This window comes from Mus musculus, chromosome 18, assembly GCF_000001635.26.
Source record: "Mus musculus strain C57BL/6J chromosome 18, GRCm38.p6 C57BL/6J".
In the NCBI taxonomy this organism is placed as follows: Eukaryota; Metazoa; Chordata; class Mammalia; order Rodentia; family Muridae; genus Mus; species Mus musculus.
The window spans coordinates 71,825,281-71,842,340 of record NC_000084.6 but is presented as its reverse complement, the minus strand read 5'-3'; the positions used below and the strand labels follow the sequence as shown (position 1 = coordinate 71,842,340).

The 17,060-nt window shown below is 36.4% G+C and overlaps 1 protein-coding gene across 2 annotated transcripts in view; it reads left to right on the top strand.

Annotated features, from left to right (window-relative positions):
- Dcc (deleted in colorectal carcinoma) overlaps positions 1-17,060 on the top strand; it is a 1,097,616-nt gene that overhangs the window by 508,888 nt on the left and 571,668 nt on the right. For both annotated transcript variants that reach the window (XM_006525588.4, NM_007831.3), the window contains exon 3: positions 16,054-16,338. In XM_006525588.4, the coding sequence (XP_006525651.1) occupies positions 16,054-16,338 (285 nt within the window). The remainder of the gene's footprint in view (positions 1-16,053; positions 16,339-17,060) is intronic.

The window sequence follows — 17,060 nt, the reverse complement described above, 5'->3', positions numbered from 1 at the left end:
CATTGTGGGTGCTGCCACCCCTGGGCAAGTTAGTGGTACAGGGTTCTACAAGAAAGTAGGCTGAGCAAGCCATGAAGAACAAACAGTAAGGCATCCTCCACCCCTCCCCAACCTGCTTTTTGTCATGTTACTTTGACACAGCAATAGGAACCCTAACTAAGACAATGAGTATTTAGCAAGTACCAATTGATGCAAACACTAGTAAGTTCCGAGGTATCAGAAACAAAAGAAAATATTTGCTCTGTGGTTAGGATGATTTTAATTCAGATATATTGGCTGTTTCCTCAGAAAGTACTTGTCGATTTCCTATGACATACTAGAACTTGCAGACTAATATTTTCCAATCCTTACAAACCCCTGTGCTTATGTGATTGAAAATGGAAAGTATTCTAGTTGAGAGGCAGAAGCAGAGTAACACAATGATGGCCAGGTAGATGGGAGAACATGTGGCACTGTTCAAGAGTAGGGCATGCTTGTTTATAGGGTGATAAGGACTGAAACATTTCAAAATCCAATAAAAAATAAGCAATTGTGTATATATCACATAAAATTAAGGAAATGAATGAGATATTCAGAGTATATTGGAGTCCTCAAATATGAACTTATCATCTGGTATTAAGACTTTTGCAAATATGCTGGTAAAAAGTTACCTTAAGTTGTATTTCTCAAGTCACTCAACATGTTTTCATATTATGGATTCTGTTGTCATTGTAACAGATAGTTCTCGATATAATACTCAGTTCACTAGCAAAACTCTCCCAAAGGAAATGCGAAGATTACAATAAATTATCACTATGTGTCTCAGATGTCACTCTGGTGTAGAACTCTATAAATCGTTCTAAAGGCTCTCAAGTCCTCAGACTCTGAGGCCAAGAAAAGAGCTGGCTTCCAATGGAGCAAATTTTACTGAAAGTGAATTTAAATAACTTGGCAGAAATTGGCATAAATAAAACAGCTTTGAACCTAGATGATTGATGTCTTTGTTGAAAACTTAAGATATTAAAATAACAATAATTTAGCTACTCCATGAAGGCTAATGTCCTCTCTGAAGAGTAAATTAATCACAGAAAGCTACTATAAAATATTGTGAAGTCACAATAAATGACAGTTAATTATTCATGATTTCGTTCAATGGTATAGTTATTTATGTTAGCTTGAGTTTTTCAGTGTTTTGCATCTCTGAGCTCTTTATTGACTCCTTCCTGTTCGTAAGACTCCAGACCAAATCTTAGGTTCTAGCCTTGTGATCTTATGATTGAGTTTCTGCCAAAATTCCGCAGCCCACTTCTGTTCTCTCTTAGAAGCAGCAGAGAAATATAACTAACTTCCTGGATAGATGTGGCCACATTCCATCAATCTCCACACACCAGTGTCATATGGCACAGCTGGGTTTAGGACAATGAACTCAGAGCTGAGAGGGTGTCGTACAGGACGATTTACTGTCTTCCAACTTCCTGACACTCCTTTACTTTCAAATGGTTTCTGAGAGCTAAGAAAGACAGTAAATGCCATGAGTGTAAAACAGCCATTATGGGACAGACAGAGGCTGATCCTGAGCGCTTCCTGATTAAACTGTTGGAAGTCAACAAGGTGTCATGCTTTGGTATCTGTATCTGTATTCAGAGATCCATGCATGCCCACCCCCACAGTAATGCAAATGGAGTACAAGTGAACACGCACACAACTCCCCACATACAACCCCTCCCCCATACACACAAGCAGGCCCTAAACAGAATTATTTTAGTGTTCACTGTAGTTGGGAAAACACAAAACATGCAAATGAATTTTACTAGTGTCAGGTTTCCCCTGGTGGATCCTTCCAGATAAAATTCTCATTTACAGATTTATTAAAGTATAGAATTTAGATTATTGTTTGTACTCTGGCTTTTGCTTCACTTTTCATAAGATTGGTTTTGTGATGTGGGAAAAAGATAGCAAAATTATAAGAGAAAAAATGTAGTTTTAATTTTGATGTCTGTGATGTGTGTCTTAGGTATTATCAAATTAACTATAACAAATTAATATATTAAGATAAATGCTTTGGACTGACACTACTCTCTCTGCTACCTGCTTACACTGAAAATATGTCCCATTGAGGTTGCTCAATAATTTGACTCTGTCTACAAATTCTGAATAGAACTCAGGTATTTGCTTTGCTAAAACAAACAAACAAACAAACAGAAACAAACACCCCCCCAAAACAAATTAAAACAAAACAAAACACAAAAACATATGGAGTTGATGGTCTTACTAAACCAACTTAGAGGGAAACTGTTGCCAGGAAATAATAGTGGAGATACTGTCATTCAAAGAGTGTACCTTATATTTTCTGATTTTATATAGTACCTATGATAGTCTCAGTCACTTTTGATCACAATCCCAATTTAAAAAATTTAATTTTTCTTATGCCCTCCCTACTTCCTCCCAAATTTTGATCTCTTTTCATATATATATGAGTTCGTTTAATGTTGATCTTTATATGTGCTTAAGATGACCATTTGGAGCCGGACGTGGTGGCGCACGCCTTTAATCCCAGCACTTGGGAGGCAGAGGCAGGCAGATTTCTGAGTTCGAGGCCAGCCTGGTCTACAAAGTGAGTTCCAGGACAGCCAGAGCTACACAGAGAGACCCTGTCTCGAAAAAAAAAAAAAAAAAAAAAAAAGGCCATTTGGGGTTGGATAATCTATCATAGGATTATCCCTGAAGAAGACTGATTCTCCCCCACTCAGAAGCTATGACTCTCCTATTATCCTGCATCTAGTACTGGAATATCATGGGATTCTCCCCATCCATGATGACCTTTCAACTGGTGTAATTATACAAGTTTTATTTAGGCGACAAGTTTGTTGGGATTTTATTATAACAGAATCTCTGTCGTATATAGAAGTCATTATCTCTTAGCAGATAAGACGCTCTTTTGACTCTTCCAAATGTTCCACCTTGACTTACTTCCATGATGTTCCCTGAAGTATCAGGTGTAAAGTTACTTTGTAGGTATACCATGTGAGGTTGGCAACCCCACTGTCTATCTGCGTCTGCATTTTAACCAATCCAGAATTTCTGTAACCATCTCCATATGTTCCAAAAGGTTCTTAAATGAGGTGTGAGAGCCACGCTCATCTGTACACATTAGGATACATATTTAGAGTGCAATTAGAAATTATACAGCTTTAGGTAAGTGGCAGTAGAAGGCTCTCCTCTAGGGTTCATGATCTTCCCAGCCATGGTAGTGTGCTAGGTTTAGAGTAACACAATCCCTACATGATTTAAAAACCCCAATTGAGTGGCTTTTAAGACTAATCATATAGCTGGGATGCTGTTGTTTGGTGGTAGAAACTCAATTAAGATTTAGAAATCTTCACAGTGCAGATTATTGTACAGATGATCATGGGAACTAATAACAAACTTGGTGATAGGTTCTTCATCTTATATGCTTTCTCATTGTTGGAGCTTTGTAATTTTTTTCACTCTAAAACATTCCACATGTCATTTCTTCCTTCTCATCCCAGAATGCCCAATTTAGGATTATGATTGTCTTCTCAGCAGTGACAGCATGGCTGTATAACTAGTAAGAGGTAACACATGCCATATAACATTACATGAATGTAGCTTGATGGACTGTAAATCCCTAATTATGTGATAAATAATATAGAAATCATTCAATATGTATTCTGTTTCTATGTCCACTTAGGAAATAATACAAAGACACAGAGCACACAACTTCTACTATTATGAAATATTTCAGTAAAGGAAACAGTACAATCTTGGTGAAAATCAAGAACGTTACAGAGCTCTGTAATATAGTAAAAACCACAGCAAAGCAACATACACACACACACACACACACATCTCACTCTGCTTCTTCATAATTTATTGAATTTTTTACATATCAAATTTTGCATACTTCTTAGAGTTAGGGTTTTTGCAATTCTGTTTCTCTGTCTAGAATATCCTCATAGATCTTGAATATGCCTATTTATTTATGAAGACCCTGTTTGCAGTTTACAAAGTTGAGTGTTTGTTTCTAAGTATTGCTTTACCAAAAACATCTCTAATGATAATTCTGCAATAGGTTCCTCATGTATTTCCTTTTATTATCAAGAAAGGCATGTGTGATGATACAAAAGGCACCATTTGATGAGATGGACAAAGACAAACCTAGTTACAAATATACATTCTCTTATGGGCCAAAGAATTCTTGTTTGGTGTGCATTTGATCCATAAAATAAGGAACATGAATCTTGGGACCATAAACATCTCAGATTTCTGAGTTATTTCAGATTTTGATATATTTACATATGTTCAATGAGAACTCTTAACATTGTGGCAAATATGAACACAAAATCCAGTCATGTATCATATAAAACATGCTTCATGCACATACTTATGAGGTATGGTCATATAAATGCTTTTAATAATTTTATTCACCAGGCCAGGTGCCATTTATTTGCATATTGATATATGTCAGTGTTTGAAAGTTTTATATACATATACACACACATACATTTTTTAGTTGGGGAATGTCAACCCTATATTTTTCTGTCTGTCTGTCTGACTGCTTATTCAAGGAAAGGATTTACCATAAGACATTATCATATACATCTCTGGAGGTTAAGAACTCCCAAGATCTGCAGTTAACACATTCAAGACCAGGAAAGAATGTCTTTATATATGTTTAAATATAAGGTTAAGGAAGCATGAAAAAGAATAATATCAGTTCTAATCCAATTCTCAGCTCAAAGTCAGGAAAAAAATCTAGTGGTCTAACTAGGGTAAGGCAGGGATAGAAAAGAGGTTCTGTGCCTTTCCCTGCTACCATGCATAGGTCTCCAATGGGCTCTAAGAGAAAGACACTCCCTTGTTTAATTTACATTTTAGAATATCATCTTCATATTGAAACACCCTGATCACCACACCAAATACTTTTGTTTGCCTGGGAGTCAAAGGCTTGCCATGACTCAGAAACTTAGAAACACTGATTGAATGATTAAATGAACTAATGATTGGATGAAAAAAAAAGCAAGTGATCTGGAAATGCCCGTGAGTTAGTTTAATTAGCATTGCTTAGGTATCCTTGGCAGGTTAACCCGGATAAAGTAAAGACAAGGTATTTATAATAACGAGAAGTAGAATGAAGTGCAATGCAAATGTTAAGGGCTAGCCTTTCTGTAATTGAGATGATTTGATTGACGCATTCTGTTATGGAAACATACACAGTCAATCTCCATGAGCAGTACTCAATGGGATATAAGCTTGGTAGAAAGTTTTGGCTTCTGGTTTAATTTTAAAAAAAATCATTACTGTTATTTACCAGCCAATAGCAGCTTTTGTAATGAGAATTTTAACTTCAAAGCAGTGAATTAAAACAACATTTTTGTTCAAGGCTATTGAGAAAAGCATCTTCTTTAAGACATCGATAGGTTCATGAAGGCTTGTGAAAGTTTGCGCTAGATAATCTGATTATTGGAATGCTTTTATTATGTGCTGTTTCCTACTATACTTTTTAAAGATAAGTTTTATTTTAAAAAAAAACCCACAAAATTACATAAGTGTATTTCTTTACTGAAAAAAACAAACAAACAAAGTTTGTCTGGTATGCTAATATTCCTGTAATCCTAGAAATTGAGAAACTGAATGTGGAGAGTCATAAATTGAAGCCAGTTGGTTAGAGACTAAGACTCTGCAAATAACTAAAACATTTACTGACTTAGTTTTCAGTTGTTTTCAAAAAAAATATATAAGTGGATACAGTGTAATTTGTTTAACCAATTATCAATAGGATAAGTTAATTTTTCTCTAATTTTATATTGAACAAAATGCTTTTATATATTTAATATTTTTATATACTTATTGGTAAACTCCTAGAAGTATTTCTGTTTAAATTGCTGTACTGGCAAATTAATTTTCCAAGTGGTATATCAATTTATATACTTACTGGCCTAGTTTTCATTGTGAAGATTATATACTAAATACTATATAAATGTTGCTTGTGTTTACTTTTTGATTTATAAAGCTTTTCTGCACTAATTTTCTTTTTAAAGAATGCCCAAAGCATTTCTCCATATCAAACTGTCAAACATCTAACCGATTTGTATAACTCTTATGAACTTCCCTTTGGCTTCATACATCTATGAAGGTAAATCACCCGTGTAAAAGTCATAGATCAGGTCAGCATAGCTAATCTGAGAGCGAGCTATCACTCTGCACGGCTTGGTATTTAGCATCACTTGTGAGTAACTCTTTCTATGCTAAACTGAACATAAAGTAATGGCAATCAGTGTTCTGTATGATTTCATTTTATTTTATGAAATATCTATATCCTGGAAAACAGCACTGCATAGGTTGGAGGATGAGGTGGAAAAATGCTTCCATATTTAATCTTGCGCTGAAAATAGATATAATATAGTAACTCAGATGGATGAAAAGAGATTCATTAAAATGCTACTAGGTGAACCTCCCCAGAGCTCCCTTGCTATAGACTTAAGGAAAGAGTTAGAAGGGCAATGCAGAACTCAGGCTTGTCTGATAGCTGATAATAAAATCAGAAGGAGAAGGAGCATTTAGCACACAGGTGTAGTTCATGTCTGGTAACTCCCTCCAGAGCAGAGTTGGTGGGTCCTGATATCCATCTCTGGAGTGGCTGGCTTCTCTTCTATAATAGCTTCATAAAACCTATCCTTTCAGAAAGAGTGCTCTGTCCTCATTATGACGGTGGTAATACAGAGCATTACAGATGATTATCTAGAGTCCAAACTCTGGGTTTGAAGGTCAACTAAGGGAGAATCTAATGAAAGGTGAGATTTGAAGTAACAGCTTCTTCACTCTACTTTGGTCGTGAGAAAAATGGAGTCTTTCCAACCACCACCTGCTTTGTAGTCATGTATACCATCAATAGTTTCAATAGATAACATTGTGTCTCTGGGCGGTGGTGGCACATGCCTTTAATCCCAGCACTTGGAAGGCAGAGGCAGGCGGATTTCTGAGTTCAAGGCCAGCCTGATGTACAGAGTGAATTTCAGGACAGCCAGGGCTAAACAGGAAAACCCTGTCTTGAAAAAAACAATAAAATGAAATAAAATAATAAAATAAAATAAAATAAAATAAAATACTGTGTCATCTCCCAGAGTGTTATCTGAAACAAATCTAGCAGGTGACTTCCAAAGAAAGATTTTCTGTCTTTTCTTGACTGTTTCTTTGGCTTTGGGAAAGAGTTTATTTGTGCGAGTAAATTGTAGAGCTAGCATAGGAACTGACAATGTCTGTATATTTTTGTTTCTAATCTTTTCCTTTCCACTTTGTATATACTCTGTACATTGTTCAACTAAATTGTCCACATGGCAAAATTACATATATAGGACGGTACCTGAAACACAGCAGGCAGGTTTGCTAGGTTAACAATGTTAGTCTACATTTTCTCACTTGCTATTAAACCAATCACCTCAGAGTCTATTGTTTTGCAAATATGAATGGGAAGGAGGGAGGGAGGGAGAGAGAGGACAGGAGTGAAAGAAGGACAGAGAGAGACAGAGAGATAGAGAAACAGAGGAGATGGAAAGACACCAAGAGAGGAGAGAAGCAAGATCTGCAAAGCAGGTGGAGAACAACCTACAATAAGGAGACATGGAAAGCAGAGACAGAGAGCAGAAACAAATCCCATGGAGTTACATTATTGCTCTTTAGTGCTTTGAGAAAAAAAAAATGTACTTAGAGAACATCTCTTTGGCTTGCCTCTTTTCTCCTCCCTTCAGCTAATTTGATAGTTAAGCAGGGGCAAAGATGGTCCTTCTTAGAGCGAACTTAACCTTCAATCTTTAATTTAGAGCAAACAGAGTATTTATAGCTGCTCTCCTCTGGCGACTGCAAAACATTACCACATCACTCAATATTTAAACCCAAAGTATATTTCCAACGACCAGGTCTGTCCCCCAGTTGATAAGTCTCTTTATGAAATGAACTTTAATTACTTAATAATTAGACTTCTATTCAAGAAGATGTGGATTCCGATAGTCTGCCAAGGAGGCTAGAGGGCAAATCAGAAGAACATGCCATTTCCAGATTAGAATGTACAGGAAGGAGCAGGCTTGTTCCTGCTGTATACAGGTGGGTAGCTGAGAAACCTCCTGGATTCAGTGAGCCCTGACATACATAAACCTGGACTGGGAAATGCTTTATTTTCACATTGACTATAAATCCAAAGTAATATAGATTTGAATGAAGTAAAGTGCCTGCCTGAGCTGTTCCAAATTTTTGACTGTCTGGCTCTGATAGAAGGTTTCTCTCAGTCTGGGTGGTGCTGCCGGCATGGGTGGAAGGCTAGGGATAGACTATTGTTCTCCTTATTTTAATTCTGAGAGCCTAATACTTCCCTACAGATTTAGAAGCTTTGCATTCATTGCCATGGTGATTAAAAAAAAAAACCCAAAAAACAAACAAATGAACAAAAAACCTTTCTCCTCTTTTGTAGCATTACAAAAGAAACCCTCAAGAAAAAAAATGTTTGGTGCTTTGGCTGTTAACATTTCTACTGCCCCTGGAAACAACTTGGTTGTATCTAGCCTCTGAAGACATATGGCTAAAAGACATTGGCTAAAAGGGAATAGATGGGTGGGTCTTGTTCTGGGTACAGTGACAAGAAACAGAGGTGCATATTTTGCACAACAGCGTAGATCTGGCCTCCAGGTTCTTCCAGCATTCATCAGTCCCTAGATGGAATACCCTGACCCCAACCGAGGTCTCCAGCCCAAGAGGCTGGGCTTCTCTCCCCACAGAGGCTCTTCCCTATATATTTCAGACATTTTGTTCTCTCCACTCTCTTCTTCTCCTTCTTGTATCTCTCTGCATATATGCCCTTTCTCTTTCCCCTGCCTCTTGATCCCCATGGTGACATCTCTGGTCTTGGTCCTTAGGGTCAGTGAAGTCACTGGAGGGCAGCTTTCCAATAAACCTACACTTAATATAATCTAATCTGCCTTGAACTGGCTCATTTCTCTGGTGGAGAAATTGCTTATCAGTTTCCCTTGCCCAGGTTGGCCTAAATGGGATGAGGCTAGCCAGGAAATATCTGATCATGTTTTCTAGGGACTGTGATTTGAAGGAAGATGGGGAAATACCACCTAAATTATAAGCTGGTCCTCAAAGCAAGCTTGTAAATCTAAGATAAGAATTTTGCAGTTGCATTAGGGATTGTGTCCTGATTTTCACACCTACAGTTTGTTTCCATCTGAAAGGGTGAGTGTTCAGCCGGGCTTCCAATGTACTAGCCTCAGCTCTTTAGCACTTTGCCTGAAGAAGCCACTCCCTTCTCCCACTTACCCTGCTACCTCCCACCCCACCACACATCATTGCTTTTACTCTTCATGGTTGCAAAAATACATCACTTACTTCAAATGGAATGAGAGGGATTATTCTGGAACAATTCATGTGACCACGTCTGTCCCGGGAATACAGATTCTGCTTGTCTCGATTTCCGTGTTCCAATGTGGTAGAGGTTTAATGACAATTTTGTGTGACACAACAACAAAAGCCATAAATCAAGGAGCTTTTTAAACACATTGCAGGGAGCAGTAGCTATAGGAGAGCTGGGAAGTCTCAGCTCGGGTGCTATCTGATGACAGTCTTGGCCTTTTCTGGAAGGAAACTAGAATGTTGTTAGAACACTACAAAAGCATTGTGCCTGTTAGCCCCAAGGGGACTGGGCCAGACACTGCTTATCAAGGGATGGCTACTTTGAAGACTAAAGATCAATTGGGATCAGGTTTTGGATCTGCCATATTCCAACATCTACACTATCAATAAATCTTTAATTGTTTGATAAGCATTGGCCAAAGGTTCAATGTATAGAGCAACTCTTTTCCAGAACTTTCCTTCAACACTTCTTCGTGTTTAGGGCCTTTGATGTTGATCTAAGCCAACTATTAAATTAATCACACCATATAATTTTTCATTCAACAAGTATGGATTTGATGAAGAATCGGTATGCCTTGTGCTGTTTGTAAGACAGGATAAACCTAGGACCGAGTCCTTCTGCTCATAGAATTTGCAGATTAGCCTGGAATATAAAATAAACCCCACAGTTCTTCAGTGTCAGTCTGAGTATGTGGTACAAAGGAGACTGGAGTATAACTGGCTATACCTGGGCAGAGGAATGAAGTGAGGATTTATTCCCTGAATTGACATTATCACCTCCCGAATAATCAATGGTTATGTTAATGAGAGCTAAAAAAGTAAACCCTTCCTTGTATTGGTGGTAAATGCATCAGTAAGGAATCTGGTTTATGGATGTAAAACAGACCTTGTGCAACATTTAACAAAGTGCACATGCAAAGAGGCTCTTCGTGAATCTTTCAGGTGATAAAGTATTATAAAGCAATAACAGAAGGATCTTTTATGGAAATCAGAATAAGTGGCAGACCCAGTCCTCCATGCTAACTTTATAATGGGCCTATATTTCTCGTTGTCAGTCCTGTTTACTATGCAGCTGTAATAGGGATTGGTGCTATCAGTAATGTTTCAGATGCTGAAGCCTAAACACTTCAGTCTGTATATGTCACTTATAAGAATGAGAAGTAGCTGTATTTATTTTTCTCAAGGCCAAGAGGATAGAATAGAGCTTCTCTATGTGGGCTATGTCTTGACTTTCCCATATGTAAAACGAACTGTGCTTTTCTTTTTATAGCTTCTTCCTAATAGGCTTTGGTCTGTGTTAACACATGGTAGCACTGCACATGTCTAAAGCTGTGAGGTGACTGCTGTGGGAAGCTTCCTCCATTCCAGGTGTTCCTAGACAGGAAGCTGTTATAGCATCCTGGGCCAGGCTGGGTGTGAAGGTGGGTGTCTTGACAACATTTCCATTTAGGAAACAACCTTCTCTCAAGGATAAAGATAGAAGCCCCCCTGAGGTATTCCAAATAGGTTTTTGTGCTATTTTGAACAGTACAGCACTCCAGACTGTAGTTAGTTTATAAAGAATTTAATTGAGCACAAAATGTGGATTTGTCTCTCCGTGTATGCAGGGAGAGTTGGTTCCAGGACTCTGTAGAAACAAGAATCTCCAGATGCTGATAGCTTCACATAAGATGTCAGTTTTGCAAAAATGCATCCCATGATACAATACATCGTGTCTAGCTGACTCATCATTTATATAATAATATGTAGATACTATTGCATAGTTATGTGTGTTAGGGAATATGACACAAAAGTCTGCACATGTTTGGCACAGATACAATTAAAATATTTTCAATCATCAGTTGTTGAAGCCTAACGAATAGAATATTAACAGTCATCTATACTGGTTTGACTAAATTTCTTACCCAGTTCTACATTGATACTGGAAGAGCAGAGTATTACAAAATAGAAGAAACTCACATTAAGCAAATTTCAGTTAGGTTAAGGAAATAAGGCAGTTTCAAAATGATAATACAGTACCAAATTTTACTTGTAATACCCTTGTTACACAGCACTCATTTAGATTTTTCTTGTTTTGTTCCATATAAACTGAAGATAATAATACTTAAATAATTATGACGGACAGGCAATACAGCTCAGTAGTAATGCACTTAGCTAGACTACATAAGGCCCTAGGTTCAATTCCTATTATTCGTGCAAAAGGGAAGAGATAACTTTTGAAAAATTAAGTGAAGTGAATCAAGATACTCAGTGTAGTACAATATCAAACTTGAATTGATACCCAAATACAAAGCCATCCAACTCCTGAAAAGATGAAGCAAGAAACTGACCCCAGATTATCTGGAACCTTGGTGTGCTATCACACACCATCTAAGCTCCCAGAGTGAGTTTGAAAGTGATAAATGTAAAACTAATTCCAGGTTTCAAACTGTGGATATGTTAAAGCATTTAGCACTTACATAGCACCTAATAAAATATTAAGGTTTATTTTTTTATTGTCAGTACATATTTGATATGCCCTGTGGAAAATAAAATATAGATACATAACAGGAACGTGAGAACACTTTTCAGGTTTATGTATACAATGATCTCTGTCATAATGTCTGTAAATTATGAGTGATATAAAAAATTTAAGGCAGATTGGTCATTCTCAGAACGACTAGGAAAAGTGTAGGCTGTTATAGTTGGTGCTTTTAGAATGCCTTCAGGTAGAGTTAGGGAAAATATCTCTTTCTAGAGAAACTGCTAAGGAAATGACATCAAGACAACAAGCTACCCAGAGGGGATGGCATTCTACTTTAATCCCAGTACTTGGGAGGCAGAGGCAGATAGATCTCTTGGGTTGAGGCCAACCTGGTCTTCAGAGCAAGTTCCAGGACAGCCAGGGTTACACAGGGAAATCCTGTTTCCAACAAACAGAAACAAAATCAAGAAAAAACAAAACAAGGGAAGACTAAGTTTAGGGCCTTAGACAAGTCCAATGGAGTTGAAAATTGTTTTGTAATACTGGTGGAAAATGGTGTATATAATAAAAACAAATAAGCAAAACAAACAAAACTCTTTACAGTGTTTGGACAATAAGATAATACCAAAACCCTTAAGCACAGCCCTGTTCAACAGTTGCAGCATAAGCTCCCTGACTTAGAAATATATTCTGATATCTATCTGGGATAGACATGAATGAGCAAAGAACAGAGGTGGGAAACAATGCATTACAAGAAATCTCTTCAGTGTGAAGAGACTCTTGCTTACCAGGAAACTCATCTTCACAAAAATCAAAGTTAATCTTATACCCTAGGAAGCACAAAAATATTTACTTTATATTATTGTATCTATTGATTTCGGGAAAAAATCCAGTATTTCATTTTTATGAGTTTCAGGAAATTTAATAAATAAAATATGCCACAAAATTGATATCATATAACTTCTTTCACAACCAGGAGTTGCCATGCCGACCTTTAGTTCCATATTAGAAGCCGTAATTCAAGCCACACAAAAGCCTATAAACTTACTTGTGTGTTGCATAGTTTTCTTTGCAGCAGCAAAAGTAAAAGACAAAAAGTCATTTTATAATTTTCCATCTGCATAATCTATTATTTGAAGGATTCTATGCTACACTGTTAACTTTAAAACTGAATTGAGTTCTAGTCCAGAACCCATTGTACAAGGCATTGAAACCAACATGGCCTTTGCTGTTTCTCTTACTTAAAATCTGACATCGGTGTGGTGGTGTATACTAAATAAATCTGTGTTTTTTTATTTTGGCCTGGGGAGAAATGATGAATTACAAGTCACCCAACACCAGCACTGACCAAACAAGGGACAGCAGTGATGGACCTGTGAGTTTATTGAAAGTGCCTATGACAGCTCACCTTATGGGTGACTGACTCAATCTTTGAGCGGAGGCACTCATGTCAGTTCCCAAGCCTTTTAAATTTCTCGTAGTGTCCTGCCTGTCAGTTCAGAGGACAATGCTGTACAGTACTTTATAGACTAGAAACCAATTCCATTGTCTCAATATGCCAATATGCCAGTCAGATGAGGTTAAGAAAGAAAAACAATTGTTGATCATCAAATTGAATTACTTGCCTATATTCTCTTTTCTACTACTATTTAAATATCCTATCAATTATTAAAATATCAAATAGAGTTATATTTGATAAACATCTATAACATATATTACAAACTCAAAATATAAATAGCAAATATTTAGTAATCTAGCAAAATTTTAATATCACTGATAATCGGGGGAACACAGTGGTTTTGAATCTTTGCAATGTCTATGCCTAATGCAGTACCATGTTTCCACATATGTGAAAGTATGCAGATATTATTTTCAATTTACCTAATATATCAAATTCTAGCATACATAAATGAGAGCTATCTTCTTATTTTATAAATTTAATATATTATTACATAATATTTCATAACTCTTCCCTTAAGCATAAGATAAAGTCTATCAATGAAGACAAGGAAGAATGCTATTAAGTAGTTCAGAAACTGGCTTCCTGACATAAACCATAGTATAGTACTGCAGAAATTACTCTTTGGTTTCATTCTTTAAATCCACATTTAAGTTAATTCATAGCAAATTATATGTTGTATCTTTTTTCTTTAACATTCATACAAAACTGCACTAAGAGCCTAGAAAGACTTTGAGCCATGAAACTAGGAGCTAATTAATAGATGCCTTTTATTTTCCCAAATACTCTGGGCAGGTCTACCATAGTTACGGATGAGTTATTTTGTTTGGAAGAGTAAGCTTTTTCAAGTGGCTGGTATCATCCTGAAAATACCTCTAAGTGTTGGTCTAGGTGGCTCCATAGATCCAAATTCCCGAGTTTCAAATTTATGAAGCAGATAGGGAGTTTTATAACCTGTGTGTGTGTGGAATACATTTCAACTGACAAGTTAATATGCAGTGTCTACATGATCTTGCACTAATCATTCATTTTAAAGAACATTGCATCTCCATGGGATTATATCTCCATGATTTCAGTACTTCAGGCAGAGATACATAAAAATGGTAGTCTTCAGCAATGTATACATGTTCCATAGGAAGTGCTGAAATAACTTTATATATCATTTTATTCCATTGTCTTATGATTACAACCCATAGTATTTGAAGTAGACGTGAAGGTCTCCCTTGACCCAGGGCCTAAAGCATCGCTATAATGATCCTTATTGCCTCTCATGTTAAATTATCTTTAACCCAGTCTATTTACTTATGACCTTCTGTGCTCACCTGACTTTTTCTCAGTTTATGAAAAGAAAAAAGTGTTTAGAGGAATCAAGTTCAAAGCAGCAGTAGTGAAAGTGGATCACAGTAGAATTTGTCATAGATATAATACTGATTAGAAAAAGATAAAAACTTTCTGACATGATTTAATCTCAAATATGGAAAATTCTGACTTAATTAAGATACATTTATCAACATTAAAATACCATTAAATATAATTAGTAAAATCTAATGAAGCGCAGAATAATGAGTTAATAAAATGTGATTGTAACATGTACCTAAAATGAAAACAGTATCTTCAAAATTATGGGGAAATCAAAATACAATAACATATCTGTGATAACTGAATCAAAATCAAAAAAATCAAATTATTAGGTTCAATTAGCCTAGGGGGAAAAATGTCCCATGTTTTATAAATAATGACACAGTTCATACAGGTGCGTTTGGAGTCTCCAAATAATATGAAGATTCTCTTGGACAATATCTGATGTATCTTGTTTGTAGAAAGCTTAGGAAGCCAAGGTCATAGCATCTTCTGCTCTTCTCTAATGAAGCATCAAAATGGAAGCTTTTCCTCACCATGCCTTACTCCTTTGTGGCCGGTCCCTCATCCCCTTCCTTCCTATTCTGCTTTTATGAGCCAGCCATTTCACAAGGCATTTCATGAGAACATGAGAGTGGTCACATAGATTAGCTACTATTTCACTACCTAGACCAGAAAACAAAACATTATGAAATGATTCATATGTATGTGTGGTCCACACAAGCTAGAAATACGAGCAACTCTATGTTTATCTTGAGGAAATCCTCAAGAAATTTTCATGGAAATTTTCTTTGCCATGCTGTAACTACACCAGGGAAACACTGGTAAATATTCACATTACACTGTCAACCTAACAATGGTGGTTCTCTGTCCATATAATTGGAAGTGAATGTATCTTTCCATTCCTGAAACTGTCTCAACCCATACTACATAAACAGTTTTTTTTTGTTTTGTTTTTTTGTTTTTTTTTAATGAGCCACCATAACTCTGTAGACATTGGTCCAGTTTTAGGTAACTGGGACAGGATAACATTCAGATTTAAGATAGAAAGGACACATTTGCAGCACTGACATGCAAGACCACCATTAGCCTGCACATCAAACTTTAATTTTCAAACTACTAAACTTATCTCTTCTGTTTATTTTCATAAGAGGCTCCTAGAGACCAGTGTCAATATTACCTTCCTATCCGATTGAAATAATTTACTTGTCTTGCTTGATATGTTACAATATGTGGTAAAGTTACAAGTACTAAATGGAAGTGGAGAGTATAGCTTCTGAAATACAGTGTCTCACGAAGAACAGCAGATACTGGTAATTGTGCTTTATTTAAAAGACTCATCCTTTCTTCATTGTCTTTCTCTTAGGGCCATTGAGGTTCCTTTCCCAGACGGAATCTATCACAGCCTTCATGGGAGATACAGTGTTACTTAAGTGTGAAGTCATTGGGGAACCCATGCCAACAATACACTGGCAGAAAAATCAACAAGACCTCAACCCACTCCCAGGAGACTCGCGTGTGGTCGTCTTGCCCTCCGGAGCATTGCAGATTAGCCGACTTCAGCCAGGAGACAGTGGAGTCTACAGATGCTCGGCTCGGAATCCAGCCAGCATAAGAACAGGAAATGAAGCAGAAGTTAGAATTTTATCAGGTATTTCAGAACTTAGTGTATCCTCCAAAATATGACATGATTTTCTTGGACAGATATTTTCTAAGGATTACACACTCTGTATTCCTTACTGAGGGTTTTTGTTTATTTGTTTGTTTGTTTGTTTTATTGATTTTCTTTGCTATTATACTGTATGAGATAATACCAGCCATTTTTAACTTTCTGTATACTACTAAATTGTTTTGAAAAATATAAATATACTTAGCATCATTCATTTTCTCATTTATTCTTTTATTTGTATATGTCTATTTTATATTTTTGTCAAAAGCCCATTTATAAGCAGTTCTCATGTTATTTCATTTTTTTTCTGACAACAGTCTAAAAGACTGTATTATTCCTAGTTATAACAATGAAAGGGTTTATGAGGTTTAATGTCATCTTTATATTAATATTTAACAAATATCTACTCAAACTTTGGCACAATAATTTCTTAAATGTCCTGTACTGTGCATGGGAGATCTAACATTGATTAAAACTGACACAGGGCCTAGTCATTAAGAGTTCTCAGTTAATATAAACATATAAGTAATTATGAAAAAAATGAGATTAATATTATGATACAGAATTTTATTGCTTTCCATCTTTCATCTTTTTTTCTTCTTCTTCTTCGGTAGCTCTCTATGATTCTGGCCATTTCATTACCTTTTTCTAAGTAGCCAGAGTCTGGTTAGCTACAGTTATATCACTGTGCCTTTCAGGAACTG